This window comes from Canis aureus, chromosome 16 (genome assembly GCF_053574225.1).
Source record: "Canis aureus isolate CA01 chromosome 16, VMU_Caureus_v.1.0, whole genome shotgun sequence".
Classification (NCBI taxonomy): domain Eukaryota; kingdom Metazoa; phylum Chordata; class Mammalia; order Carnivora; family Canidae; genus Canis; species Canis aureus.
Genome location: NC_135626.1, coordinates 5,134,641 through 5,162,500, shown reverse-complemented (window position 1 = coordinate 5,162,500; position 27,860 = coordinate 5,134,641). Strand labels below are relative to the sequence as shown.

The window sequence follows — 27,860 nt, the reverse complement described above, 5'->3', positions numbered from 1 at the left end:
GAGGTGAAGCAGCTTGTCCAAAGTCTCACAAATACCACACAGGGGGTGGGGTAGAGTGGGGTTTGAACACAGGTGTGTCTGGCTGCAGAGAAGACTGGACACTTGATGGAGCTCCCCCAGATGGGAGGCGTTCCTGCAAGGTAGATCATGCTCTGAGCCTTACTCAGCAGGACAAGTGTGGTAGATACTGAATACTCCCTGCCACGCTCTTATCCCCCAACATTTTATTAGGAAAACTGTGTCGGGCAGCCCCAGTGGCTCAGCGGTTTAGTGCTGCCTTAAGCCCAGAGCCTGATCGTGGAGACCCAGGATTGAGTCCCATGTCTGACTCCTTGCATGGATGGAGCCTGCTTCTCCCTCTGCCTATGTTTCTGCCCGCCCCCCCCTCTGTATGTGTCTCTCATGAATAAATAAATAATCTTTAAAAAAAAAGGAGGGGGGACTGTGTCACCTTGGGGAACACGAGCCAGAATTAGATTAAGGCTGGGCTGAAGAGCTGCCCTGTTCGTGGCCTGCTCTGAGTGCTAAACTAAGTCCAGGTGATCCAGATCCTCTCCAAATGAGATGGTCCATATGGATGCAAAAGCTCTTTTTATTCCAGAAGTCCAGCATGTTTTAGCCATACAATTTTATGCTTAATTACTCCTAAAAACAGATATAACTTATATACCATAAAAATTTATGGAGATATAACTTATATACCATAATTTTACGGAGATATAACTTATATACCATAAAATTCATCTCTAAGTGTACAATTCACTGTATCTGAGTAAATTTACAGAGTTGTATGGTGTCACAGTCTAATTTTACCATCTTTTCATGACCCTAAAAAGAAACCTCATGCCCGTTAGGCACTCACTCCCATCCCTGTTTAGAACAGAAAGCTGTGCCTCCCCCCGCCCCCCACCACCAGGGGAGGAGAGGCTGTAAAAGCCAGGCTGCTGGTCAGGGCCTGCACAGGGGCAAGTGGAAGGCCCTCCTGGCAGCTGCTATGGCCCATGAGGCTCCCATCTGGTCAGGTCTGTTTGGAGCAGCCTGCCATTGGCGTTTAGGAACTCCTTTTCATGTGACCACTAGGCTTGCAAAGCAATTGTCTCATATAGTTTAACTAACAGAGTCCTTAGGAGAGGAAAAATGAATCAAAGTCAGCGGTGTCTTGTTTTTTCTCCGGTGGACTCACTAGGGGAGAAAAAGCTATCTTCAGCCTCAGCTGAAGTGTTGCTCCCAGAGAGGACAGCGGCTCAGGAAGAGTGGCCCCTCCCTGCTGCGCCTTCTGCTCTGGCCTGAGGCTCTGCAGCTCTGAGTGTGGGTGTGACTGGTTCCCCCCTCCTCCAGCCCCTCTGGCCCACCACAGCCCACAAGCACGCTGGCTTCTTCCACCTTCTAGAAAGCAACTGCTCTTCCTCCTCTGTGACCTCTCTTCCTCCTTTACTGAACCCTCCCCTTCTCTTTCCCCCTAACACAAAATTTTCTGGAAGGCTGGTCTGAACTCCCATCTCTACTTCCTCTTGCATTCTCTCATCCCATGCAGTGGCATTTGCTCTGGCTACTTCCCAGGGATAGTTGTGCTCTCATCAAGGTGTCCTGAGGACCTTTACCTCCTGCTCCAGGACTACTGCTCCCTAATGAAACTGCTGTCTTTGGGGAGATTTCCTTCCCTGTGGTAGCTCTTCGGTCCCCTCCCCATTCCCCACGACTCTGAGTGGCACTGACCTGCTAATAGCTCCCAAAGAGGCCCTCCCACAGGCACTCTCCTCTGAGCCTCCAGTGTCTCCACTAGCATATCTGGGAGGCACTGACCTGTCCAGACTCAGCTCTTGATGTTCCCCCCAACTCAAATCCGCTCTTCTTAAAGTTTCCCACATCTCGATACATGGTAGTCTCCATTCTTCCGGTTGCTCAAGTCCCAAAAGGCAGCCTCCTTTCTCTCCTCCTGGCACACACCATGTTAGATTCATGAGCCCACAATCTTGGTACTCATACTTTGAAACCTCTAGAGTCTGACCATGTCTCAGCACCGCCAGTGCTATGTGCTGCTACAAGCTCTCTCATCACACGTGTGCTGGCACCTGGTAAGTGAACCGCCTTATCCACTTCCGCTTCTGTGATGTTCTCCACACAGCGGCCCGAGCGGCCTGTGTTCCTTTTCATACCTAGGTCTGATCCTGTTACCCCTTTGCTCAAAATCCTCCAGCTGCTCACCAGCAACAAGGCCCTCCCTGAATCTGGTCCTCTTTATTTTTTTAATTTTATTTTTTAAAATAAAATTTTAAATTTTATTTATTCATTCCTGAGAGACACACAGAGAGAGGCAGAGACATAGGCAGAGGGAGAAGCAGGATCTCTGTGGGGAGCCCAATGTGGGACTTGATTCAAGGACCCCAGGATCACGATCTGAGCCGAAGGCAGATGCTCAACCACTGAGCCACCCAGGTGTCCCAAATCTGCTCCTCTTTAGATAACATTTTCATCCACTCACACCCACACTCACGCTCACGCTGCTTTTGGCCAAACTGGTCATCTTGGGGTCACCTTGAAATACTAGAATGTTCCCTCCTCAAGGTCTGTGTAAAGACCACACCCTTTCTTGACTCAGGGTCTTCTCTCTGAGCATCCCTGTCTGGGGAGGTCTTTCCTTCCCACCTCCCCTAAATGGAGACCTGCCCTCTCCACCCCTGCCCGACTCCAGCCCCTCTCCCTGCTTTATGTCCAAAGCACATACCACCATTCACCATAGTAGGTATTTTTCTTAGTTATCCTGTTAATTGTCTCTCTGCCCCCTTTGAAATGTACACTCTAAGTAGCAGGGATTTGTGTTTTACTCACAGCCAAAACGTTAGGTGCTCAGTAAATCTTTGTAGAATGAGTGAACTACTCTTTCCTCCCCCTCCAGGAAGGACACACAGCAGTGATGTGATCTTCAAGCCCAGCCTGGGTCCCTTACACACACCTCCTCTCTACCTCAACTCCCACCGGGGGAACAGCAGACTGCTGGTGGGTTTGAGGGGGTCTGGGTTGGAGGAGACCTGAGCTCATGGAGCACAGAACATGCTGGATGGCAGGGGATGGTGGGTATGTGCCTGTCCCAGAGCAGAGCTGCCCACCTGAACAACGGTCACTTGGGCAAGGATGAGGTGACCCAGACTGCATTTCCAAGGCTCCTTCCTTCCCTTTCCAGTTGAATAAGCTCCAGAAACTCCAGTATGACCCCAGAGAAGTAGAGGGCCCTCCCTCCCAATAACTTATAGTGGTGGTTTCTGCACCTGAGGACAAGGGGCTCTAAATCAGACTGAACTGGCTTAGAAAAGTAATCAAAGCATAGAGCTCAGAGCTGTGAAGCATGTTCACAGTTAAAAGTGCTGGAGTCCACACCCGGCTCTCCCCTAATCTATGAGCTCACTGCAGTCCCTGGCAGCGCCTTTCACTGCTGTGTCTCCAGAATCTAACATGTGCCTGGCACAGAGAAGATCGTCTGCTGGGGTTTAGAAAGCGCAGCCTGAATGAGGGAGCTGCAGTGAGGGGTTAGGATTCTAAAATGTCTTGGTACAGGAAGGAGCTAAGAGTCCATGACCTTCATCCCTTGACCTTCCCCATCCAGCTGGTGGGAGCAGGGTGGCAGATACTACTTCTAATTTTAAAACAAATTTCTCTGAAGAAAAATTCCTTTCTGCATGTAGAAGAGTCTATGGAGGTTACAGAACAAACTGGATTCTGATTAATGCTCTGATGAATCTGGAATAAAAGGAGGAAAAAAATCTTGCCATGCCTGGCAATGTGTTATGGGCTTTACAAGTATAATCCTGTTTAATCGTCACAGCAGACATGAGAGGTAGGTTGTGTATTCTTTATTCACCTGGAAGTTAAGACTTAGGTTAAACGTGGTCGTGCTGAGAATAAATGGTACTTATGTGAGCATTTTTAGTTTCCTTGTGTGATTATCTTTAAAACACCATTTGCAAACAGAGTTCATCTTAGTACTGAAATTTATTATTTGCATTAAAGGCGAATCATTGTTGTATGCTGAGGTCACGGCCAAATTTTCTTTCTTTCTTTCTTTTTTTTTTTTTAAGATTTTATTTATTTATGCATGAGAGACATATATAGAGAGAGGCAGAGGGAGAAGCAGGCTCCATGCAGGGAGCCCGACGTGGGACTCGATCCCCGGTCTCCAGGATCCCACCCTGGGCTGAAGGTGGCGCTAAACCGCTGAGCCACCGGGGCTGCCCAAATTTTCTTTCTTTTTGTAAGTGAAGATTGACTCTGCTATTCAAGATAGAGATTAATTACAAGAAAATAAGATCCTCAATATATTAAACTATTTATACTTTCTCCCTGAAATTTATCTTGCAAATACATTTTTCTCAAAAACATATAACTAGAAGTTCTAATTTCTATTATAAAATATTTTCATCTTTACCATATCTGAGATAAAAGTCTCTATATGGAAGTCTCAGTTTATAAAAGTTGTTTTTATTTTGTTTTGTTTTTAATAGCAATAGAAAGGAAATGGGCGCCTGGGTGGCTCAGTGGGTTAAGTGTCTGCCTTCGGCTCAGGTCATGATCCCCAGAGTTAGGCTCCCTGCTCAGCGGAGAGCCTGCTTCTCCTTCTCCCCTCCTACCCCTGCTCATGCTCTCTCTCGCTCTGCCATCTCTCTGTCAAATAAACAAATAAAATCTTTAAAAGAAGGAAATAGAAAGGAAACTGATAAAAATCAGGTATCAGGGGGAGGGGATACCAAGATCATTCTACAGCCCCTTACTGACAAGGGCCTTCACACCACAGGCATCTGGATGGAAACAGGCAAATGCAACAAGCACTGTGTATGTGGGGGGGGGGGGGGTAGGGGGAGAGTGGGGGCAATGAGTTACAGAAATGACCTGGAGGATGGTGGAAAAACCCAGCTGGTTATTGTCTGGGGTTGTTCACTGGGGACCACCAGCCTGCTGGAAGAAGGAGGGAGATGAAAACTGAAAACCCAGATTCCTGACCCAGAGAAACTGAAGGAAGTGGCATAGTTTGGGGAGGACGGAGGCAGGTCTGGGAACCTCTGGGATTCCCGAAGCCTTGACCCACATGGCATCTAAACACACAGAGCTTACCTTCTGACAGCTTGGGGCGTCTAGGAAAACAGACACAGCAATCTCATCTTGAGATTGAAACCAGAGCCTGAAGCCAGGAGACCAGCAAAGCCAGGGCACGTGGACTCCCTGGGGATCTGTGAGCCAGCAAGGCTGCTTGAATCACACCTGGCATAGTGCTGGGTCACTTCAGCCTGCAGGCGGAATGCTGCCTACCTGCCGATTCCATGAGCTTCCAGTTTGGTACAGAGAGAATGTCAGCCACGTTTGTTTCCATGTTCCCTTTTCAGTTTGGGACTAATCACCTCATTCTAATAGCCTGCTCTATCCTTCTGTTCTTATCTTCTCTCCCACCTAAAGTCCTTTCCATCTTTTCAAGCAGTTAAAAGAAAAAAAAAATCTACATCAGTTTTTAAAGCATTCTGCAACAAATTTTTCTCCTAGATTTTTCAATAAAGTGGAAAGACAACATGTGAAAGAGATGAGATAAAAAGATCTTAAAGAAGTGGGCCCCCTGTTGCACTGGGCCCTATAATCTGGGAGCCAGGGCAGCAGAAGCAGCCTGGCCGAGCTGTGGGGCCCAGGAATCCCGCTGGAGCTGGGCAGCAAGCTCTGTTCCTGCTGCCTTGCCTGTTGGACCCCTTACCACCTGGCTATCAAATCTTGCGTCTCGAAAGATGATTTTTACCAGACAAATTTCTCTGCTGGTAATTAGCTCTTCCATACTTATTAATCAAAGATTAATCAAAGCATTAGCCACATGTGTATTGAAATTGATACAATCCTAGGCTGAAAGAATATGTTTTTTTTGTTTTAGTTACCCTGGGCAGGCTTATCCAGGAAAATACCTCACTACTCTTAGCTTTTAAAGGATCCTTTTATTGTAGTATAATATTAGCTTTTGAAATACTGAAAATCCTTGAAGATCCTCTTTGTTGTTTGTGTGTGTGTATTTTTTAAAGCTATTTATTTGAGAGAGGGGGCGAAGCATACTCTCTGCTGAGCACAGAGCCTGATGCAGGGCTCGATCCCAGGACCCTGAGATCATGACCTGAGCCAAAGGCAGTCACTTGACTGATTGAGCCATCCAGGTGCCTCTAAAGACCTTCTTTGATACATTTGATCTGGCCTATCTTCCCTAAACCCGTCCTGCCACTGGCCCCAAGCCAAACCATGTGAAGCTCGATATGCCAAGTTTAGGCTGATTTTATTAACATCTGGGAAACAGCAAACAGTAGAATAACCGTGGTTAAAATTTGGGGTGCTGGAGTCAAGAGGGCCCCAAATGTGAACCATAAGTCTGCTGCTTTTTCGCTGTGTGATCCCAAGAAAGGTAGTTCACCTCTCTAGGCCTCGGGGGCCTTATCTCCAAACCTCAGGTAATAACAGTACCTGAGAATTCAATGAAACAGTCACTGGAGTCTACTGAGCACAGTGCCTGGCACATGGTAAGGGCTCCTTAAATGGAAGCCACTGTCAGCATCCCATACCCTAGAGACAGTGCCTCAGGCAGGCCCATCTCACCAGGGCTGGGAGATCCAGGTTTGGAATGCTATTTTTAGATGCTCCCCAGAATGCAATTAAGGTCACAGGAACAAGGCACCAGGTAAATCTAGGGTTGGTTCCCTTTAAATTGCCCAGGAAAAGAGCAGTTAATTTTAGCAACTTACAGTTGTAACACAAGAGCAGCCCGGCTTCTCCATCTTCGTACACATCAATAGCTGCCACAAAATTAACCTGCAATGATAATGGCAATGGTGGGTGGGCAGGCTGGACACGACACTGTTGAAAGACTTTCTCAAGTTCAAGGCTTTGGTGGGGTGGTGGTGGGGGATGGGGCCTGGCTTTCTGTAAACTCAGGTGCTATGGGGTCACTTCGCCTTAGGTGGCCATGATTACAATGCACAGAACTGTCTCCCCTTCCTTTCCCCACTGGGACTTTGTCACCATCATTTCTACCTGTGGAAGAGCTCTTGGGGGATGGGCATCTTCACCCTGTTAACAGGACTCCTGTTTGGGTGGTGTGTCCTGGTTCCCAAAGCTTCCTCACAGGGGTAGTTCAGTTCACTCGCACATCGATCCTGGGAGTGGTGGTATTTTTCCCACTTCACAGATGAGGGAAGTGGGGCTCCGAGAGAGGAAGGCAGTGAGTAAGTGCTGCAGCCAAGGCTTGAACCTACTTTTCCCACTCTCACACTTAGCTAGGCTTCCTCCTGCCTCAAAACCACTGTGTCAGGTCTTCACTTCTATTCTCTTGCTCTCTTGCACTTGGAGGGAGGCAGCACACCACAGACAGGGCATCAGAAGGCTTAGTTCTGTTTTCTGTTCTTACTTCCAGGTAGACTCGTCTTCCTGGGCAGCGGGGTCTGGTTTGAGAAGACAGCGCACAACCTGGTAATGTTCTAGGTCCCCCTGGAGTTTCAAACCCCAGCCCTCTACACATTTCCTGCTCCTTTCACTCCCTCACTTGCCTTCACCCATAGTCTGCAACCCCCTCCATGATTAGGGGTCTGTCCTCTTTGGGTTCGACAAAGATTTCCTTCTCCCCCAAACTGAAGTCCTTTGGCCAATGCTCATCTCTGCCCAGCTCTCCTGTAGAACTGGCATAATGACAATAGATCTGCAGGACCTTAACCAGAACTCCATAAGACGAGGCCAAGTTTCGAGAAGAGCCAGACCACTGCCCAGTCAGCACTATTATCATCTTCCTCTCACATGTGACTAGTTTCCTCCTGAACCTCGTTTTTGTGAGCAGAGCTAGCCCTAAAGTCTCAGGCAACCCTCCCCTCTCCCAAGCCTAGCACCCTCCTCTTCAGGAGCTCTCAGGTGAGACCTCTGTGGGCCTGCTGCCACCCCAGGCGAGGTCTGACCTCTCTGGGCAGGAGCAAGGGCCTGCCCTCCCTCAGCTCATCTCTCCAGCCCCTTCCAGGGTGGATGCTGCCCAGGCCCACCTGGGCCCCGCTGATGGACCTTCTGCTTCCAGCCCTCCGCTTTACGGCTGTCACCATCGCTGTGCTGAACCCCTGCTGACCCCCTGCCAGGGCCTCTGCCTCAGCTCTGGCTTCCCTCAGATGGATCTCCTGGCCCCTCCTGTGCGTCATCATTTGACACTATACTACTAAGTGCCACTCAGCATGCAGAAATGAATAAGGCAGGGTTCTGCCCCCAAGAAAACACCAGAAAAGCATATAAATACATAAAACAAGGTACAATGAGGCAAATTCCCCAAACAAGGACTGTGGGTTCTTTAGAGGGGGTGGCAGACTGTGAGGCTCAGAGGTCAAATGCCAACTCTGGGAGCAGATAGACTTGAGGATGAAATACCAGATAATTCCTCCCCTGCTATATATCATACGCCTCTATTTTACTCATCTGCATAGTGGGTGTTGCTATCTGACGTTCACTTATTTGTCTATTAGATTCCTCTCCCCATTAGAACATAAGCTTTGTGAAGCAGAGGCCTCCTCTGTGCTATTCACTGCTACGTGCTCAGCATGGGGGCTGGCTCTGGCTCGTGGCAGGAGCAGAATGAATCCTCAGTGAATGCATGACTGAACAAAGGAAATCCTAGCTCTGTCACTTCAGAGGTGTGTGCCCTTAGGCCACCCATTCAACCTTGCAGAGCCTCAGTTTCTCCATCTGTAAAAGGAGACATCTACCCTTGCGGGGGCCAAGGAGTCAATGAGGCCACTTACGGAAGCATCTAGGACAGGACCTGCTACCTGGTAAATGCTCCGTAATGTCAGCTGACAGCAAGACCCGGCTGTGGGCCTGGCACCAACGGGAGGGCACTTGACATGAGGGAGCAGCCTGTGAGCCCTCTGATACCCAAAGGGAACCTTCCTGTCCTCACCATTCTGACTTAGAATAATTTCCTCCTTAGGTGTCCCAGGGACTTGTCATTGGATGGCACTTATTCCAGCCTGAGGGGGTAGAGGAGGGGCCAGGTGCTACTGGCTTTGTAGCCTGGACTTTTGGTGGTCTATCCTCATCATGCCTTGGGACATGGCTGTGGAGGCCACAGCATACTGGGGTTCAGGGCACAGCCTTCTGAGTCAGATAGCCTGGCTTCAAGTCCTATCTCTGCTATTTACTAGCTGCATGGTTTTGGGTAAATAAATGCTCCTCCTGAGTCTCAGTTTCCTTTGCTGCAAAAATGGGGAAGTCAATAGTACATTCCCCACAGCTGTTGGGTAGATTTCATGAGATGGTTCTTATGACGTGCACGGGGCCAGACACAGAAGTGACCATTCAGTGGTGGCCGTGTTTATTATAATTACAGATGGTTAACCAGAGCGGGAAAGGCAGGATGGGACAGCCTGTTGGCTTAGAAGCAGGGCCTGTATATGCGCTTGGGGTGGTGGCCATGACAGAGTAGAGGAAGTTCAGGCAGAACTGGACCAGGGTCCCAGCACGGTGGCAGCAGACACCAGGGAAGTCGCTGGCACATCGGAGGTCCAGCAGGGGCTCCCAGGACTGGTGGCAGAGCATGGCTGTGTGCAGAGATTGAGGCTGCAGGGCACGCAATGGCAGAGCTCCGGCCACGGGGCTGGCACTCGGGGATACCACAACTTGGACTTAACCGGTTCCTCCTCTGGCATTCCCTAGCATTTTGTTCAGACCTCTTTTAGCACCTAGCACAGTGAGACCCATTTCATGCTCTGATGCCTGTGCGGGTCTTCCTGGAGTGAGGGCCTGGCGGGAACCAGTCTCTGAAACATTTCTTGACCAGGTGAGGACATCAAAACCAACTAGAAAGCTTTAAAAAATATATTCTGGGTTCTTGCTCCTAGAGATCCTCCTATAGTAGGTCTAAGGTAGGACACAGGTGTTAGTTGTTAATTTTTTATTTGATTAAAAAGTAGTTCATTTTATTGGTATTTAAAAATGATAAAAGTAACGTATGGTGGTTGTGAAAATTCAAAACAGGCATGTAACAAACCACATCTGCACCTCACCCTTCCTAGCCCCAGCTGAATGTGGAAGCCACTGCTAGGTCAGTGTCGACCTTCCCATGTGATCCTGGGGTGAGCTTTTCACTGAGACAAACTGGGTTCTGGGTAGATGGTCAAGATAGGGACTTGGGCCCAACTACTAAGCCAGAAACCTAGATCTCATTACCAGGCCTGCAGTTCCTTCTAGAGGAGACCTTTGTTTTGGGAAGGAGGCCAAGGCTGGCTGTTGGAGCTGGGGCAGTAGGTCACAATAGGCCTGTAAAATCAACTTGATGTTGACCTTCACATCGCTGCTTTGATGCCTTAAACACTTCCTCTCTTGACCTAGGGTTCTCTTAGACCCTCTGGTGGGTTGAAGGCTGCAATGGAAATTGAATGGGCTTGGCTAAGAAGAGATGAGGTATAGAGGTGGGAAACTAGGCCAGAAAATCCACATTGGTGCCATGCACAGAGCAGCAGGCAGTGAAAGTAACTTGAATGACCCTGAAATGCCCAATGACTTAGGGGAGGTTGGCCTCTCTCTCTCTCTTTCCTGCTTCCATTGCATCAGGGCCTGGGCTATAGGAACATCTTGGGAAAAAGCTAGCCCTGTGTCCAGACAGAAATGTTAGTCCATTTCTAACTGGCTATAGAAATCACTTTGTTCATTACCTTTTTCATTTCTCTAGGGTTTATCTTTCCAATCAGGCAGTAAATTCCTTGCAAAGATGAGTGGCTATGTCTAAGCATCCATGCCTGCTCAGTAAACACTCAGCAGCTGAGGATATACCAGAGGATGGAATGTATACACTGACCCACTTAGACCTAGGGAAGGGCTTAAAAAAATTTTTTTTTTAAAGATTTCTCTTAGAGAAAAAAAAGCATATTTGGTTTTAAAAAGCATATTGATGAAAAGACAAAACATTTTTTAATTATTCCTGGTAACTTTTAGAAAGACAAAACACAGGAGTCACCCAAGAAAACTTTCTTTAACCTGGCTTTTCCTGGGCCTTCATTTATCTTATGAAGAAAAAAAAATCCACACTCTAATAAATTTATCAGGGTATTAAATATAAATAAATAATAACAATTGGCAGAAAAAGCATGAAGAAGTCTTAGGAAACTAGTTGCCAGGGAAAGGGTTGATTGAACAAAGAGCTGCCAGGCCATGATTTTTCTACCTCTTTTGGCTGGGTCACATGGTTTTGGAAAGCGAGTACTTTTTGTTTTTTAAGATTTTACTCTACACCCACTGTAGGGCTTGAACTTACAAGCCCATGATTAAGAGTAGTATGCTCTTCTGACTGAGCCAGCCAGGTGCCCCCAAGAAGAGCAAAGAACTTTTAAAGCCAAATTGGGCCTCTCCTCCTCAGAAGTTGGCTGGAAGAGGTTATGGGTTCCCAGGTGCTGGGATGGAGGGGCAGTCTTTCTGGCTTTAAATTAGGAAGAGCTTCAGGACAGACTCGATCTACTAGGGCTATATTTGCATCACCTGGCAAGACTTAAAGCATATCGATTCCCACACACCCAGAAATTCTGATTTAATTGATCTGGGGTGGGGTCAGAGCACTCTTCTTTTTAAAGCTTTCAGGAAGTTATAGGGATCCCTGGGTGGCGCAGCGGTTTGGCGCCTGCCTTTGGCCCGGGGCGCGATCCTGGAGACCCGGGATTGAATCCCACGTCGGGCTCCCGGTGCATGGAGCTTGCTTCTCCCTCTGCATATGTCTCTGCCCCCCTCTCTCTCTCTCTGACTATCATAAAATAAAAAAAAAAGAAAAAAAAGGAAGTTATAGCCAGGGATGAGAAGCAATGTATACCGGTGGTTCTCAGACTTGTCCAAACGTAAGAATCATGGAGGATCATTCAAAAAATTCCAAAAGCCCATGCCACACCGAAGACCAGCAAGATCTCTGGGGGTGGGACACAGTGGCAGTAGTTTCTAAAGCTCCTCAGATGACTCCAGTTGCAGACAAGTTTGGACATCACCAAATATGTGTGTATATATATATGAGAAACAACAGATGATCTGTGATTGATAACTGTTGAAGACAAGGTCTCCTAATTATATTTAGATTTTCCTTTTTTTAAAAAAAATTTTCTGTTTCTTAAAATCTCTCATTTGGTATTAAGCCTTCTTAACACAGTAATTAGCAATTTTTTATGACTATTTGGGTAGGGCATGCCCTAATACAAGTTTCTTGTAAAGCACAATCAGAAAGAATTCTGCAGTCTTCTGGGCCTAGCTGAACAGGACTGGTGTAAGTCTGTATGTTTGGAAGTCTTTATCAGGAACCATGCTTTCTATGGGGGCAATATCCCCATTCTGTGGGGTCCCTGGTACCCAAGCCGGGGTGCTGGCTCAGACTGCACAAACCTCAAGTGGCTCCAGTGTTATCAGGCCTTGCCCTGCTTTGCAGTGATAAATGGCTGAAGAGCTCTTCCATCTGCGTGTCAGCATGCAGCAGCTCCAGTGACAGGCTGCTGGGTCTCAGGCTGGTGAGCTTGCTCACTGCCCCCGAGGGGCACCAATGTTCAGACCCCATCCCATCATCTTTAGCATCTTTAGCAAGGAGTGCAGCTGCAGGTGAGCCCCTGATTTCTTGCAAATCCTGGACATCCCTGCACTCCATCCCTGTACTCTGTGCAGCTCAGGCCAGAGGGAGATACTCCTTCTCTCTCCTCCTAGTGTCCCATCCCTTCCTCCATTACTAGGGGGCCTTTTTGGGGATGGACCCGGTGGGTGTGCCCACTCCAGCCACCCGGGCCCCAAGCTGTGAATTGGGCCAGGGAGAGGATGAGGCCCTTCTGGAGTGAATGACTATACAAATGTTCTCATTTCTTTAGTTACTCAGATTGAGTTTTTCGACCCTTCACTTCTCCTCTATGAGGAAGGACCAAATGGCAGGGAAGATCTGGAAAGGCTGAACGAGGTGATAGGGCAATTAGATTAGATGGAATCATTTTGATCTACAAGGTGACCCCATGGGGTGTAGCCTGAACAGGATATCACAGGTTACTGCTGTGGTAAACTGTACATGATTTTAAAGAAATCCTCATTATAGCACCATGGCGAGGTTAGAAGATGCATTCCTGGTGGTCTTGGCTCCCCCTCCACCTCCCACTGCCTGTCAACTCACTCTGCTGGCCTCCACATGGTGCAGCCGGAAGGCCTCCCCCGTGCTCTCATTAACCACATCGAACTGGTGTCGGTAAGCCACACAGATGAGATTGTCACTCTCTTCAGTTGGCCCATCGACTAAAGTCATCACCGCGGGAGAGTCGGACAGACAGATCTCCTGTGTGGTTGATGATGACAGGAGAGAAGGGGTCAGACGCCAAGCAGCCATTTTCATATCAAGCCCTAACCCTGGCCCTCCGCCTGCCCACTCCCATCCAGTAGAGGGTCACCCCACAAGGCTCCTGCAGAGCCCTTTGCCAGCAGGGAAGGTGGAGACAGGGGAAAAGGGGGCGGGGATTGTGCCAGACAACCCCCCCGCCCCCCACCACCTGTCCTCAAAACCCACACCTGGCCAAACCAATTCAACAGCATGATCCACATTAGCCCTCAGATAGTCTGGCCCTGTCCTGTGATTTGATGATAATAATCAAATGACAGCTGCTAACCTTGTTGAACACTTAACACAGTGCCAGGTACTGTCCTCCCTGGATCCTTATGAGATAGGTAAGGCTATTATTCTATTTTACAGATAAGGATATTGAGGCCTCAAAGGTCACGTGACTTGCCTTTATTCACATAGTTTATACGTGGCAGAGCCAATATCTGTGCCCAGGAAATCTGATTTCCGAGCTGATACTCCACAGAAATGTACATGCTGTACATAAATAGTCATTAAGATGGCTAATTACAGTATTTAGGAGACTAACACCTAATTAGAGCAAAATTTTAACTTGTTTTAATGTCACAGTTATGGCTGTCTGTCCCTCAAAATTGGGTATCAGCAGAAATTGATACACATAATTTGAATTATGAGGCTTTAAATTTTGAGGCTTTAAATCTGGTAAAAATAATTGCTCAGCTCACCTACAGGTGAAGTGAGCCTTAGGAGTCAAATGTGTGACACGGTTCATACCTATGTACTAAAGTTTTTAAAAAGCAGTAAGAGATGGTAAGAGCAGGAATGGGCAATCATGGAGGCTTCCCTCACAAGGTTCCACCCTTAGTGGATCTGCAAATCCTACTGGCTAGGGCAGGCAAGGCAGCCTCCTCCAGCTCTCCAGCCACCAAAGCCATCATCATCTGTTGCTGGGATCCTGCATTGGCCTCTTAGTGGTCTCCTCCTTCCTGCTCATGGACGCCACCTCCCCCCCCATGCTCTCCTCTGTCCAGGAGCCAGAAAGATCTTTTCAAAACATGCCACTTCTCTGCTTCAAACCTCCCAGTGGCTGCCCCCTTTCACTCAGAGTCAAAGCCAAAATCCTAGCAATGGCCTCCAGGTCTCTCTGACCTCTCTGCCTTGTCCCCTCAGCTCCAGCCTTTGTGGCCTCTTGACTATGCCTTGAACAGGGCCTCAGGTTCTTGACTGGCTGCTCCTTCTGCCTGGAGCACCCTTTCCCAGCTCCCCTCCTCACTCCCATACTTTCCTTGCATCTCTGCTCAAAGGCCAATTTTCAGGGAGAGCTTCTGGGGAATCCTTTCTATAGTCCTCTGGGGAAACTGAGGCAGCAGTCGAGGGTTTCCCCAGCTGGGTACTGACCTGTGAGACAAGCTTAGTGGGTGATAGACCCTGGGAGGAACCAGAGAGTCGGCTTCTGGACACCTTGGCTGGGAGAGAAGGGATCTGGAGAGCGGACCTACCCTGATATACTGGAATTCCTCCACAGGTGACTCCGACAGGGGACACAACAGGGAGATGCTGGCAACCCCGCCCAGCTTGTTGTGTTTCCTCGTGATCAAGAGCAATTTATTCCGGATGGCGACGACTATCCTCAGCTCCCTGCTGTGGTGAGTGTTAATGGCGTACAGGTGGCAGCCTGGGAAGGGATATAGATGATGCTGAGCACGTGACAGAAGCCTGGAGATGCCCAGGCCTTGACAACGTGGCAACACCCAAGGACTCTGGAAATTAAGCATAACCCAGGGATAGTACCTGAAAATGTTCCAGCCACCAGGCAAACAGAGATGTGGAATACAAGTTAGGTTGAGTTTCAGGAAAATTAAGGAAGCCATATTCCCTGTATTCCAGAGTTCGTGGTCTTAGTTTCAGGGCCACGACACCATATGAATTAAAGTGACAATGAGCAGAGTTCGAGGAACCAGAGGCTAAAAGTCCCTCTTCGCTGATTTGCGAACAGAACTCAACTTACCTTCAAAACTTGTCATGCAAGGCCTAGACTTTCCTCTAGCCCTCCATTGTTGGACTACCTTTCAGGCTTCTCTTAGGGAAACATTGACGCTACCTGGATGCTGCCTCCGAGCAAAAACCAAACCAATAAAATCAAATTCCCACGCATTTTTATTTCCAGTGAAATCTGGACAGTCTGAGAAAAAAAAAAAAAAAGAATTGAACAGAACCCACCAAAATATGTAGACTCCAGTCACCTTTTGTTTTCTCCAGCTTGTTGTCCCTGCAATCACATTTGCTCTTCACAGGCTGTTTGCCCTCGATGGCCTTGTGCACAGCGCTGAGCCTGAAGACAAAGAGGCGGGCGTCTTTCCCTGGTGAGATAAAGAAGGTGCAGGAGGAGATGGGTGGGAAGACCCCAAGAGTGGACTGTGCAGGAATGCTACAGAACTATGAGTTGAGGTGTTCTAGAACTGGGAGGAAACCCCATACCATCTTTACCGAACATTGCCCTGAAGGATGTGCCCCCCTTCTCCTTGACTGTCCCCCACCTTAGAGAACAAAGGGCCACCTGGTGACACTGAGCACTGGCCACCCATGAGCCAGTAGCTGGCACAACCCAAGCAGTCAGACCACTGTGACCCTCACAGCCAAAGAAGGCTACACACTTCCCATCCCCTTCCAGAGGACACCACCGGAAAGGGGACTATCACCTTTGTCTGCTCTGAGGATCAGAAGGTCCAGGGTCTCGAGCACATGCATCTGCTTCACTGGCAGGGTTTTGTCAAACACGGGCACTGATGGAAGGTCATCTGGAAGAGGAGACAAGGTTACAAGGACTATACCTAGCCCATGATTTCAGAACCTATAAAACGTGCCTGTGAGTGGTCCTGGACTCCGGTTCTCTCTAGGAAAGGGAAGTCAGCTTCTAGAATGTTTGTGAGTTTAAACACATTCTCTCAGCTCAAGGAGAAGGACTGACATTCCTTCCTCTATATTGAAAGCAGAGCAGTGGGGCCTAAAACTATATTCTTCTCTTCAGTGCTCATCAAAGAAAAAGCAGCATCTCTCCATCCCAGTTTTTACTGGTGTTGTACTAAAGGACTAAACAGCCAGTTTTTTTTTTTTAAACAGCCAGTTTAATTATGTATTTCTCTTATGTATTTTCTTTCTCTTATGTATTTTCTTATTTTTATGTAATGTTTGAAATTGCATCACTTCTTAGCTTATTCTGCATCTCTCTCCAGAAAGCAAAGTTAAAATTTCCTTTTGTACTTAAATACGAACACACCCTATTCCCTGCCTATGTCCATATCAACAAGAGTTTACCGATACATTTTTAGTTTTTCTCCATAGAGGAGAATCTCCATTTTAGACAAAAATTAAAGAGAAATGACCAAGTTGCCCAAATAACAGAAAAACACTAATTGTAATGGCAACGTTCAGAAAGAGGTCAGGCAAGTGGCTGATCAAAGACACTGCAATGATATGTAGGATTTGCTTTTAAGCTTACTGGGAACTTAAATTGCTAGCAAATATCTTGTTTCTGGGGGTCCCTAGGACAGAGAGGGCCAAAAGAAATATTAAGGCTCTTTCATGAGCAAAGGGTCTGTTCTGAGCTTGATGTAGAATCAGCACAAGGCAAAGAGGTCCTGGGACGGTGTAGACATTTCAGGCTGGATAAGTGGCTTATTCTTTATTGATATACTTTATCTGAATTTAGGTCTTCCAGTGCTCTGTTGTGAGTCTGGGTTTGTTTTTCTTTTCTTTTCTTTTCTTTTTTTTTTTTTTGTAGCAATTTAGGTTCATGGGTCCCTGAGGGTCTTAGATTTTCTAGAAATCTGTCTGTTTGGGAGTTCATTCTTCCCTGTTTGGTGCCCAGGAGAGAGCAGAGCTTTCGTTGTTGGGATGGGGTTCATAACAGCTTCTGGGGGTGGTAGGGGGGCCTCTCCTGCTCCTTGCAGGCAAGTAGGGGCTCTGGATTTGTCCAAGCACAGATCCTGCTAAGCTTTTATTAGACAGAGGGCTTGCTCCAGCTCCCCTACATTATCGCAGCAAATGTAAATTCTATGATAGCCCATCAAACCACTTTCCTTCCCCCTCTACCCCAGGCCTTCATAAAAGTAACTGAATCTCAGGTATTGTGCTTCTGCTGGGGGCAGACCTGAGTTTTCAAAACACAGGATGATCAGTCCAATACCCACCATCATGTCTGACTAAATAACTATGATTATCCCATTTTTAAAAGTATTTCTTTGAGAAAGAGAGAGGGAGTGTGTGTGCACACAAATGGGAGGAGGGGCAGAGGGAGAGAGAGAAAGCAGACTCCATGCTGAGCAGGCAGCCCAACGTGGGGCTTGATCTCATGACCCTGAGATCATGGACCTAAGCTGGAACCAACAGTCGGATACTTAACTGACTGAGCCACCCAGGAACCCTGGTTATTTCATTTTGTAAACAGCAGCTAACGTACATGGAGGGCATCCTGCATGCCAGGCCTCAGTGCTAACTGTTTCACATGTTATTCACTGAAATGCCCCAATGACCCTCTTAGGTAGGAACTTCTAATATTCCCATTTAACAGATGAGGACCTGGGGCTCAGAAGTGCTAATAACCTGTCCAGGGCCACATCTTAAACATGTGAAACCCAGGTCTGTATGGGTACAAAGCCTGTACTCTTAGCCTATAAGCAGCACCGCATCCCCGTGGACCGAGGGGCCAGCACACAAGCAACAGTACTGTAAGAAATTCATAAACAACAGAAGCGCTTCATTTGAGATTTAAGACAGAGGGATACTGTGTAGCAGCCCACCTGTGTATAGAATAAATTAGCATTTATTCTCCATCAAATCTTTCTCAGGTGGCTGAACAGGTTTATTCGTAGCACAGACAGGGGGAGGAAGCAAGGATCTGAGAAAGTGACACATGACTTAATGACTCTTCTGTAGCAATGTTTTCCTTCTTGTAATCTTTTTATGAAGCAGTGATTTTTTAGAGCTGGCTTTTCTATTACTGCAAACCTAAAACAAATGGTTGTGGCATCTTTTATCAACATTCAGTCTCCCTTCAAAGTAGCTTTTGCTACACTTAGAATATAAAGGACCTCGAGTTTTAATAATGACCTTGGCAGAAGCAGACTCTCAAGGGGGTAGGTCTAATGAAATTAAGCAGACACTAATGGGATAGAGTGGAACCTGGCCTTAAAGGAAATGGAGAGATTCACTCATAGAAATGATTCATAATGTGATTAAGTATCGACAAGAGAAAGGTAAACAAAGAAATAACAAGAACATTATGGCTTGAAAGCATAGGGAGGAATACAAAGAAAGCCTTAAGGGTTATTCTCTTCTTACAAAAGCAAAAAGGGTAGCTGTGCTGCATATCCAGGGAGTGAAAACAATAATATGAGAAATAAATCTGAGCTCCTGGTGGGTGTATATGGCTACCATCTGTGTAAGACCACTTCCCTCAAGTTCGAAGAAAAGAATTTCCTGGCACATCACAGGAATCCTTATATTTAATACCTCCATTAAGTTTTGTATCCAAAAAGATGAACATTTCAGAAGGGGATGTGGAAATCTTGGTTTGGATTTTACATTTTAAAAAACAGAAGCAACTCAAATAGAATGTTGTTGCTGTGGTTTTTGTTGTTTTTGTTTTGTTGTTGCTGTGATTTTCAGGCAAGCCTTAAAAGCATATTTTCTCCTTTCTAAAAAGAACAAACAGGTAGAATATAACTTTCTTTCGATCAACACATTTCTCATAATTACTTGCTCAGGACTGTATTTTGGAAACCTGTGTTAAGGTAAAGACAGTAACATTGGTAGAGTTTAATAAAATGTAGCTGGCTTAGTGGAAAGAGCGCTGGACTAGGAATCACCTCTGGGTTCCAGTTCCAGATGTGCCAGTAACCAGCTGTGTGATCCTGGGCAAGTCACATCATTTCTTCATGTATAAAACGAGGACATGAGACTGAACATCTAAAGTCTGTTGTTTTTTAAAGTAAGTTATTTTATTTTGTTGCACCTCTGATAAAAATCTATGGATTTTGTTACCTTTTTAGCATGTTCACAGGGATAGATGTCAGAAATACAGTAACTGTTTACTAAATTACTGCTACGTGCCAGACACTGACGTAGGCACTTCACATGGGTATTTTAACCTCCATAATCCCTTCCTGGAGTTTTGATCATCATTCCCATTTTGTTTATTTTATTAATTTTCATTATTGGAAACTAGTTTTCAGCTGCTTAAGAAATTCCCCCCACTTCAGAGAAATCTGCAGTGCACAGAGGTTAAGTTGTCTTTAAGATCACAAAGATTCTCTAATTGTTTGGTGGTTTCTAAAATTAAATATTTAATTTAAATTCTCAGCTTATAAATTTTAGATTATCTGCCTTTTAGTAAATGAGTAAATTAATTATATATACAATTATATGTTGTGCGTATATATATATATATATATATATATATATATATATAAAACATACATTGAAACATACATTTAAAGTAACAAATGAAGTCAGAAATAAGTCCATTATAAAGTATGGCTTTCTTTTTTCCCCACAGAAGGCATCTACTTCCCCTTCCCAAGGGCCCAGCACATACCCAGTACTTAGGAAACATACTGACAGGGTCATAGGAGGGAGTGAAGGTCGTGCGTGAAGGCCAAGGATGGGAAGATGTAGCCATTTTAGGCCATTATGTCACTCTCAGTGGCAGTGTTCAGGAATCTCATAGAATATCAGTACCTGAGACTGGGCAGCCTGCTTCTGTGTTGTGGAGGGTGTGCCCTTGGAGGACACTGCCTCTATGCCTATGGCTCCCTCTGAAGCCCCAGGAGATGACATGCTACTGGTGTCTAGCCCCTTTAACATTCACTGGAAGTCTGGAAAAATCCAAAGGGGCCTCCTGCTGGAAGGCACCACCCAGTCCTTTAGTCTAAATGAAATCTCTATCTGAAGTAAAACTCTCTCTACAGCATTCTCCCCAAGGGTATGTCCCATTGGTGGCTGATCTGCAGTGACAGGAACTGACCACCTTCCCAGTTGCATCTCGTTGTCAAAAAGTTTGATTTTATATAAATATGAAATCTGTCTTCCTGTCGAATCTTGCTATTTCTACAGCTAACAAAATTGGTTTATCTAAGATTCTCATTATTTATTTTGGACACCAAATACTTTTTGAATCAGAAACCTTAAAAAAAAAAAAAAGCTTTGAGAGAGGGCATGTCCCTGAGATAGGAGCTCCAAATAACAAGAGCGTTCTTGTTGATTTAAGGTAAAATATTAGAATGATAAGTATTGGCCAAAAGGAGATTCTTTTGCAGGTCATTTTGATGTCCACAGGCTAACCAGATTTGGGGAAGGCATGAACTTGTCATGCACGACTCACTCTCCAGCTTGCTTGTGCATATCCTGAAAAGAAGGGGTTAATTTTGTAAGGAAAGGAAACTGCTAACCTCATTGGTGATGACACCTTTATCTACAGGGAATTGACTGGCAGTCACCCATCTCAGAAGTCCTACAAGTTACACAGACAAAGACATTTGAAGGAGCAGCTACTCACTAACCATCCACTAGCAAGACGCCAGCATCAGTGGAAACCAGCAGGGCCTGGCCCCAGGGATCCGCACACACAGCTTCATGGGGGAAATTACTGCAGAAACACTGGGGCTCCCAGGGCTGCAAGACAGCAGAAGCATTGGAAAATAAATTTACCAGAAGGAATGTTCCAGGGTCCCTCGGATGGAAATGTATTGGTACACTGCTTGAGACCACAGCTCAGGTACCTGCTGAACCCAGGGAGCTAAATAGGCTCTGCACTCAAGTTACCTTTCTTATCTTATTTTATTTTTTATTTTTTTATTCATAGAGACAGAGAGAGAGAGAGGCAGAGACACAGGCAGAGGGAGAAGCAGGCATCATACAGAGAGCCTGACGTGGGACTGGATCCAGGGTCTCCAGGATCACGCCCTGGGCTGCAGGAGGCGCTAAACCGCTGAGCCACCGGGGCTGCCCACCTTTCTTATCTTTTAAAAAAATATTTTAAGTCGTCTCTATACCCAATGTGGGGCTCAAACTCACAACCCCAGACTGAGTCGCATGCTCCACCGACTAAGCTAGCTGGACACTCATTAGTTACCTTTCTTAAATGTCTCCTTTCAAAACATGTGCAGTAGGGAAGGAGGGAAGTCACATGTTTCTGGCACCATGAGCTGTCTCCATATGTAATAATCTTCCTTGGGGACAATTGAAGCATTGGTAACCTCTTCTAAGCAAACATTTTCCTTAATACCTGAAGTTGAACCAATTGCTCCCTATTTTTTGGAGCATTCACATGAACTGATAGGAAGACCCATATAATTCTACAAAAGAAGTCAGATTTCTATGCTGCTGATTCAATAAAATGATTAAGTTATACACAGTGCAAGAAGTTGATGTTGCTTTAATGTGAAAATTGCTGGTTGACCCAGTTAGGGCTACAAAATCTTAAAGGAAAAAACAACACGTTTGTAAGAATATGGAAAGTGCTGCCTGAAACCCACTCACGTTCCCCACATGACGTATTCATACCGTGTAAACTCTTCCCCTTTGTCTTATGCTTGGTTACAACATCAGGGTGAGGCCTCCCTTACAGCTGCTCCAGAACTGCATGGGGATGCCTGGAGCCAACGGGCTTGGCCTCAAAGGACAAAGAGGTTTTTGGAGCTTCTCAAGGACAGGTGAAAGTTTTACATTTGCCCGTTTACTCTCAATCACACACTCCTTGGGGATGGTACAAGACTCCATGTGTGCACGTTGGGGTGTGTGTATGTGTGCATGTACTGGGTGAGCACATGTGTGCATACTGAAAGTAGAAGTGGTGGTGGTGAGGTCACCTTCAAAGACGTCATTTGGGATGAGAGTAAATACTGTGTGTATTACTGCTCTTAGAAAAGTACACTGTCCCTTTAAGAAACTCACAAGTCTCAAACTGAATCCTCTAATTGCTAAGATGAGGCTCAGGCCCTTCTGAAAGATCACACAAAGAATGTGAAGACATTTTACAACCTGGAAAGGTCTACACAAGTGCAGGCCATTAATTGGAATGGTATTTCCCTAAGAAGATGTCTGGAAATTCTGACTTTGTGACTTTGAGCAGGAGGACATGAAAAAGCAAAGCCACTATAAATGCCAACTGGGAGACAGACACAGATGTCTGGGCATTTGGTAACACCAAGACATAAAAACCAACTCTTAATGACAAAATGTTCTCTGAGCAGACAACACAAATTTAAAATACTTATGCTAAATAGTGGTTCTTAACCCAGAAGATTTAAGGGTCCTAGAGGATCCATAGAGAGCTTAAGGAGGTGTGTGTGTAACCCTGAAATTAGATTCAAAATGTTGTGTACATGTGCCATCTGTACATTTCAGTGGCCTAGTGTGTGTGTGTGTGTGTGTGTGTGTGTGTGTGTGTGAGGGGTGTGTGTGTGTGTCCACTGCTTTTGTGGGTTCTCAAAGGGGCAGGGGACTCCAGGTAGCCTGAGGACATCATGTATGAAGTGTCAGTATACTTATACCTGATCCCACAGGGGCTCTCCACTCTAAGGACTGATGGTATTTGTCATTGTGCTGGACTCCCTTCTGCCACTTGGGGGACTTGGTGCAGACTCTGCAGGGCAAGAACGTGGCCTAAGTGCAGGACTCCTTGCTGGATCCTCTAAGAACATTAACACAGCTTATGAACTGATGGATGCCAAAGAGGTTGACAAAGCCTCTTCTTTGGAAATAAAATGCTCTGGGGAGCAGCATGTGGGACTCTGGCCTCTGTGGAGCCAACTGCACTGAAGTCCACGAGGGCCTCTAGGTCAGTGTTTCTCCAAGGAAGGCCTGTGGCCCACTGGTAGGTTATGAACTGATAGAACAAATGGAAGTTCTTTCTTTGCTGTTTCACCACTGAACAAGTTATATTTCCACAGACTTTCATTTTTACGTATGCCTAGGAAGTTCTTATCAAGAAGGTCACTAAATCTTGCTGGAATTTGGTATTTATAGAGCTCTTGGGAACACTGTGAATTTCACCATTCATACAAACAAGCCGATAGTGGGAATTAATGCAACCTTTGGAAAAGATACTTTGCCATCAATCTGGTCTTATTGGTTGTGGTTTTCTAGCATTAGTCGTATTTTGAGCTCATTGTTCCCCTGAAACCAGACTTTAAAGTGTGTAGGTTCTATAATTCAGATACAAAGCATATATACCTTTATAGTAAATGCATTTGTAATTCTTTTTGCTTTTATAATGGACACTTCTCTAGTAATGCACTGTCTGTGGGTTTGTTCCATTTAACTAACCTATATATATATTTGGAACACAGACATAATGAAGTAGATTTGTTTTATAATAAAAAATCATGCAAATAGTAAGTTCCTATGCAACTAGTTTATTGTTTGCTCTTCTCTTGTTGATTACCACCTATTTTTTTCTCCAAGAAAAGTGGAGACAAAAATAGATACACAGCCCACAGAACTTCTGGGGTGACTGAATGAACTACAAATTAAGCAGTGGTTTCCCAACTGTGGTCCTCTGACCAGTGGCATCAGCCTTGCCTGGTAACTTGTTAGAAATACAGATTCTCTGGGCTCACTCCAGACTTATGAATCATAAATTCAAAAGGGGGTGATTGTAGTATATGCAAAAGCTTGGGAAACACGGCCCTAGAGCTTTGCTGAGTGCATCCAGGCACCCCATGAGAGCTTGTTAGAAATGCACAATCTTGACTACTCCCTAGAGCTATTGAATCAGAACATGCATTTGGTCAAGATGTCCAGGCCATGTATATGCACACAAGGCTGGAGGAACACCCCTCAGCCCCATGTGCCTGACCAGGCCCGGTCCAGCAGCTCTGCTTCACTTAAGCAGGCAAAGGCACACACATGGTATGGAAATTGGGGCTCTCACTAGATGCTGCTCAACTTTATCTGGGGCTTCCCCTGGGGACTCTGCAGCAGACAAGCTTGTCTTCCTCCTGTCCCACAAATCTCTAAGAATTACAATAACTTCACTGATGACAAAGGACATTCATAAGGGAACCTGAGAGTATCATCAACTCACCTCTTTTTTACAGATCCCTGAAGCCACCAAGCTTGATGGAGCATCTCCTCTCACAATGGATTTCAGTTTTAGTGCCTTACAGAACAGAGATCTCTTTTAAAGTTTGTTATCAGACAGGAAAATAACAGCAGGTTCAACAGTTGTGATTTGCAAGAAGTTTTAAATAAAACAGGAGTAATTTTAGACTAAAGTTTTAGGTTCCCACACTTCCCTCTCACTGCAGCCAAGGAATGCTGCCAGCTGAATACGGTGAAGCCCTAATGACAATGTCCTAGCCCAAATGACCCCAAATGCCTATCATTTCAACTAATTGATATCTCAGTGCAGTGATTCCTACCCCAGGAAATGGAAAACTTGATGAGGTGAAATCTCTGAAAGCAGAGTCAGAGTGCCTTTAAACAAAGGACCCACATGGGAGAGCTCCTGTCACAATGTACCTGTTTGGGGCAAGTTACTTTTGCCCTTAAGCTTTCCTAGGTCACCCTGCTTTGTTCTCTCCTTTGGGTCAGAACCTTTAGCTGCAGCTGACAGCTCTTCTCCTCCTCTGTGTTGTGACAAGGGATCAGGATAGAAAGCTGTGTCACCTCCCAGAACTGAGACATATGGACGTCACGTGGGAGTGACACAAAGTGGCAATGATTTCCTCCAAAATCTGGAATAAGATGCTAAGTGGGAGCCTCCTAACTTTGAGGATTGCTTCCAGCCAGCGGAGTGGGAACTCAGGTCCACAGGGACGCCACCCTTCTGCACTTATTGCTGCCAGGGAGGAGGAGGAGGAGTTCAACATGCTTTTCCTATGTGGGCTTCTCACTCTTCAGAAAGTCCCCAGGAGGCAGGCAAATGGTATGTGCTCCCTTGACAAGAGGGAGCCCAGCCTGGGCCTTGTGGTCTCTTGCTTTGAGGTAGTGGCACTCCCTCTTCTGCAGAAGGCTTTGCTTCCACTCATACCCACAGAGAACCACGCCTATGTGGTTATCAAAAATCTTTTTTTTTGGGGGGGGTTTATCAAAAATCTTAATCGTGGTTTCCACAGTAATCCTGAGTGAAATTATAGAGCTCCCACAGGAGTACACAGGCATGAAATTCTTTGCAGGCAGGCCATCTGGTATGCATGGGGCTCATGACTGCACATCTTGCCAAAGAGGTTTCAGAATAAAACCCACCTGCCCTATTCTAACAAACTCTGCCTGGCGGGCCTCCTCTTTCTTCCGTGCGGACTTGGGTGATTCTGGTAAGACGTCACTAAAAGATCGTCTATTAAGCATGTTCTGAAAAAGAAAAACAAGTTATGAATTCCAAAAATCGTTGTCAAGTCTCATCCTTTGGCTTCTCCTTAACTAAATACAGACCTCTTTGTCCAAATGTTATTTTACTCCCACTTACTCCATAAGCATTTACGGAGCATCACTTAAATGCTGGGGTCTGTGCTAGATGCTAGGGGTAGAAGATCAACAGGTGGATAGCCAGTGCTGCATAATGGCTGAGAGCACAGCCTTTGAAATCAAGCACACCAGCAGCTCCAGGGCTTACTAGCTTCCAACAGTGTGATAGGGCCACACTATCACACAGCTCCAGGGATGCTGTTCTCCTAGAGTGACACCCTGGTACAAGGCAGGTGGAAGTCTATGTGAATGGTACCCCTGGAGCTGTGCAACTCTGTGGCCCTCTTGGTAACTTAGGACAAGTGTGTTAATTTCAGAGTTTCAGCATCTTTATGTGGCTAATACCTGTCTCCTAGGCATGTTATGAAGGCTACATGAGGAAGTGCGTGTAAGGTGCTGGGCACAGTGCTTAGGCACATACTCCATAAATGTTTGTTCTCTTCCAGCATATAGTCAGAGAATGGGAATGCTCATTCAGGCAGCAAGTACTGACTGTGCACCCACTAGTCTGGCAGATGTGGGGGTGTGATACACAGTCTCTGACCTTATTGGGCACAGTCTAATGGGGGAGACAGAACTGAGGAACTGATACATGATTGGCACATGGGAGAATGAAGGGGAAGTACATACAGTATCTGAGAGCATCTAACAGGGGGACATGGCTTCAACTGGGGGTTGGGGGAAAGCTGGCCTCAGGCATCCATGCTTCAGCTGGGACCTGAGGGGGGCATGGTGTCCTCACCTTGGAACCCTCTCTGCACCTCTACCTGACTTTAGGGGGGGAAAAAGGAATCGACAGATTAGTGATTATGGCTTGCTCATTAGCATCTTGGGGTTAGTTTGGCCTAATCCCTGTGAGTAGCTAGGGTATACTGGCCAGCCAGAAGTCAAGGGGTGCCTATAAAATGGTGGTGGTCACTGTACCCAAGGGAAAGGACCACACGAGCAGCAGCTCACCTTGATATTCTTCATCTCCCCACATAAGCACCTGAAACCCAATGCCTCATTTATTTACAAGCATCACTGGCAGTGCGTTTTGCTGGAGTTTATGAATGCAAGGAGTCTACAGGAATCTCCCCAATTATTCTGTACTTCCCTGTTAAAGGCAGGAAATACTTCTGAACAGCAATGCTTTTATGTGCATAGTGAGCCCATGGCACCTGGTGATCTCACACCAAGTATAGAGGCCTCTGAGGAACATGGGTGCCCCTAAAGACACCAAGGTGGTGCTGGGTCTCATCAGTGTGGAGATACCGTCAGCCTAGGGATTGTCTGGCACAAAGCAAATTTGCAGTAAATGTAAATGTTTATCTCAGTGTCTGTAAATGGAGCTAGCCAGTCAATCTCCAGAAATCCTTAAAAAGCTCCTGGTCTCTCTCCAAAATCCCCACTCTTGTCTGTCCACCAGCTCTATGGCACTGGTAATGTTGAGTAGTACCACCAAGGACAGTCACCCCAAAAAAGCACCCTCCAATGCTCCAGAAATTACTGACTGACACCATGGTGCCAAGCCTGCACCTCCATTTCCACAGGCCTATGATCTCTGAAAATCACTTTCCTGTGTATGGACATTTAACACTCTCTCGTGGTAACAATGAAAGAACAAATGTCAGCCATGTGGCCACAGTCTGGTGTTGACAGCAAGGATCGAGACAACTCCTTCGCCATTTGAACTGGGACTCATTGCTAGGACTTGTGTTCTCAACTCAAACCCATGAGAAGGAAAGAAGACCATGGACCCAGGGTTACCTTATGCAAGTCTGGCATCAAATCCTGGTATAAAGATCGAATCAACATATCCAGAGTACGTCGACGTTTCTGGGCAAATGTTGGGGTTTCCAAAGTGGCTTTTTCACCATTAATTACTAAAATAAATCAAGTTACAAAGTGAGTTACAAAAATTAACATGCTATTGAAGAATGTCCTTCTCAAAGAAACTCCTCAAAATGAATGCCACCCACTTTCCCAATACTGGTATTACCATTGGCGCTACCCTTCCTTCAAGGAAGATTGCTTAAAACCTCTCTAAATTTCTCTATACAAATCCATAGTCCATAGG

General features: G+C 46.1%; 1 protein-coding gene and 1 long non-coding RNA gene across 6 annotated transcripts in view; one reads left to right on the top strand and one right to left on the bottom strand.

The window, feature by feature from the left end:
* The window catches only part of GARNL3 (GTPase activating Rap/RanGAP domain like 3), a 146,743-nt gene that overhangs the window by 8,807 nt on the left and 110,076 nt on the right, over positions 1–27,860 (bottom strand). For all 5 annotated transcript variants that reach the window (XM_077850767.1, XM_077850766.1, XM_077850769.1 and 2 more), the window contains 9 exons: positions 27,551–27,666; positions 25,583–25,687; positions 24,420–24,494; positions 20,893–21,004; positions 16,033–16,131; positions 15,577–15,693; positions 14,833–15,008; positions 13,154–13,312; positions 6,753–6,819 (listed from right to left, as the gene is read on the bottom strand). In XM_077850767.1, coding sequence (XP_077706893.1) covers positions 6,753–6,819; positions 13,154–13,312; positions 14,833–15,008; positions 15,577–15,693; positions 16,033–16,131; positions 20,893–21,004; positions 24,420–24,494; positions 25,583–25,687; positions 27,551–27,666 — 1,026 coding nt within the window. The remainder of the gene's footprint in view (positions 1–6,752; positions 6,820–13,153; positions 13,313–14,832; positions 15,009–15,576; positions 15,694–16,032; positions 16,132–20,892; positions 21,005–24,419; positions 24,495–25,582; positions 25,688–27,550; positions 27,667–27,860) is intronic.
* LOC144285562 (uncharacterized) lies at positions 720–27,676 on the top strand. The gene is made up of 4 exons (XR_013353837.1): positions 720–3,836; positions 7,425–7,476; positions 14,859–14,979; positions 20,811–27,676. It is a non-coding gene; the product is annotated as an uncharacterized LOC144285562 (long non-coding RNA).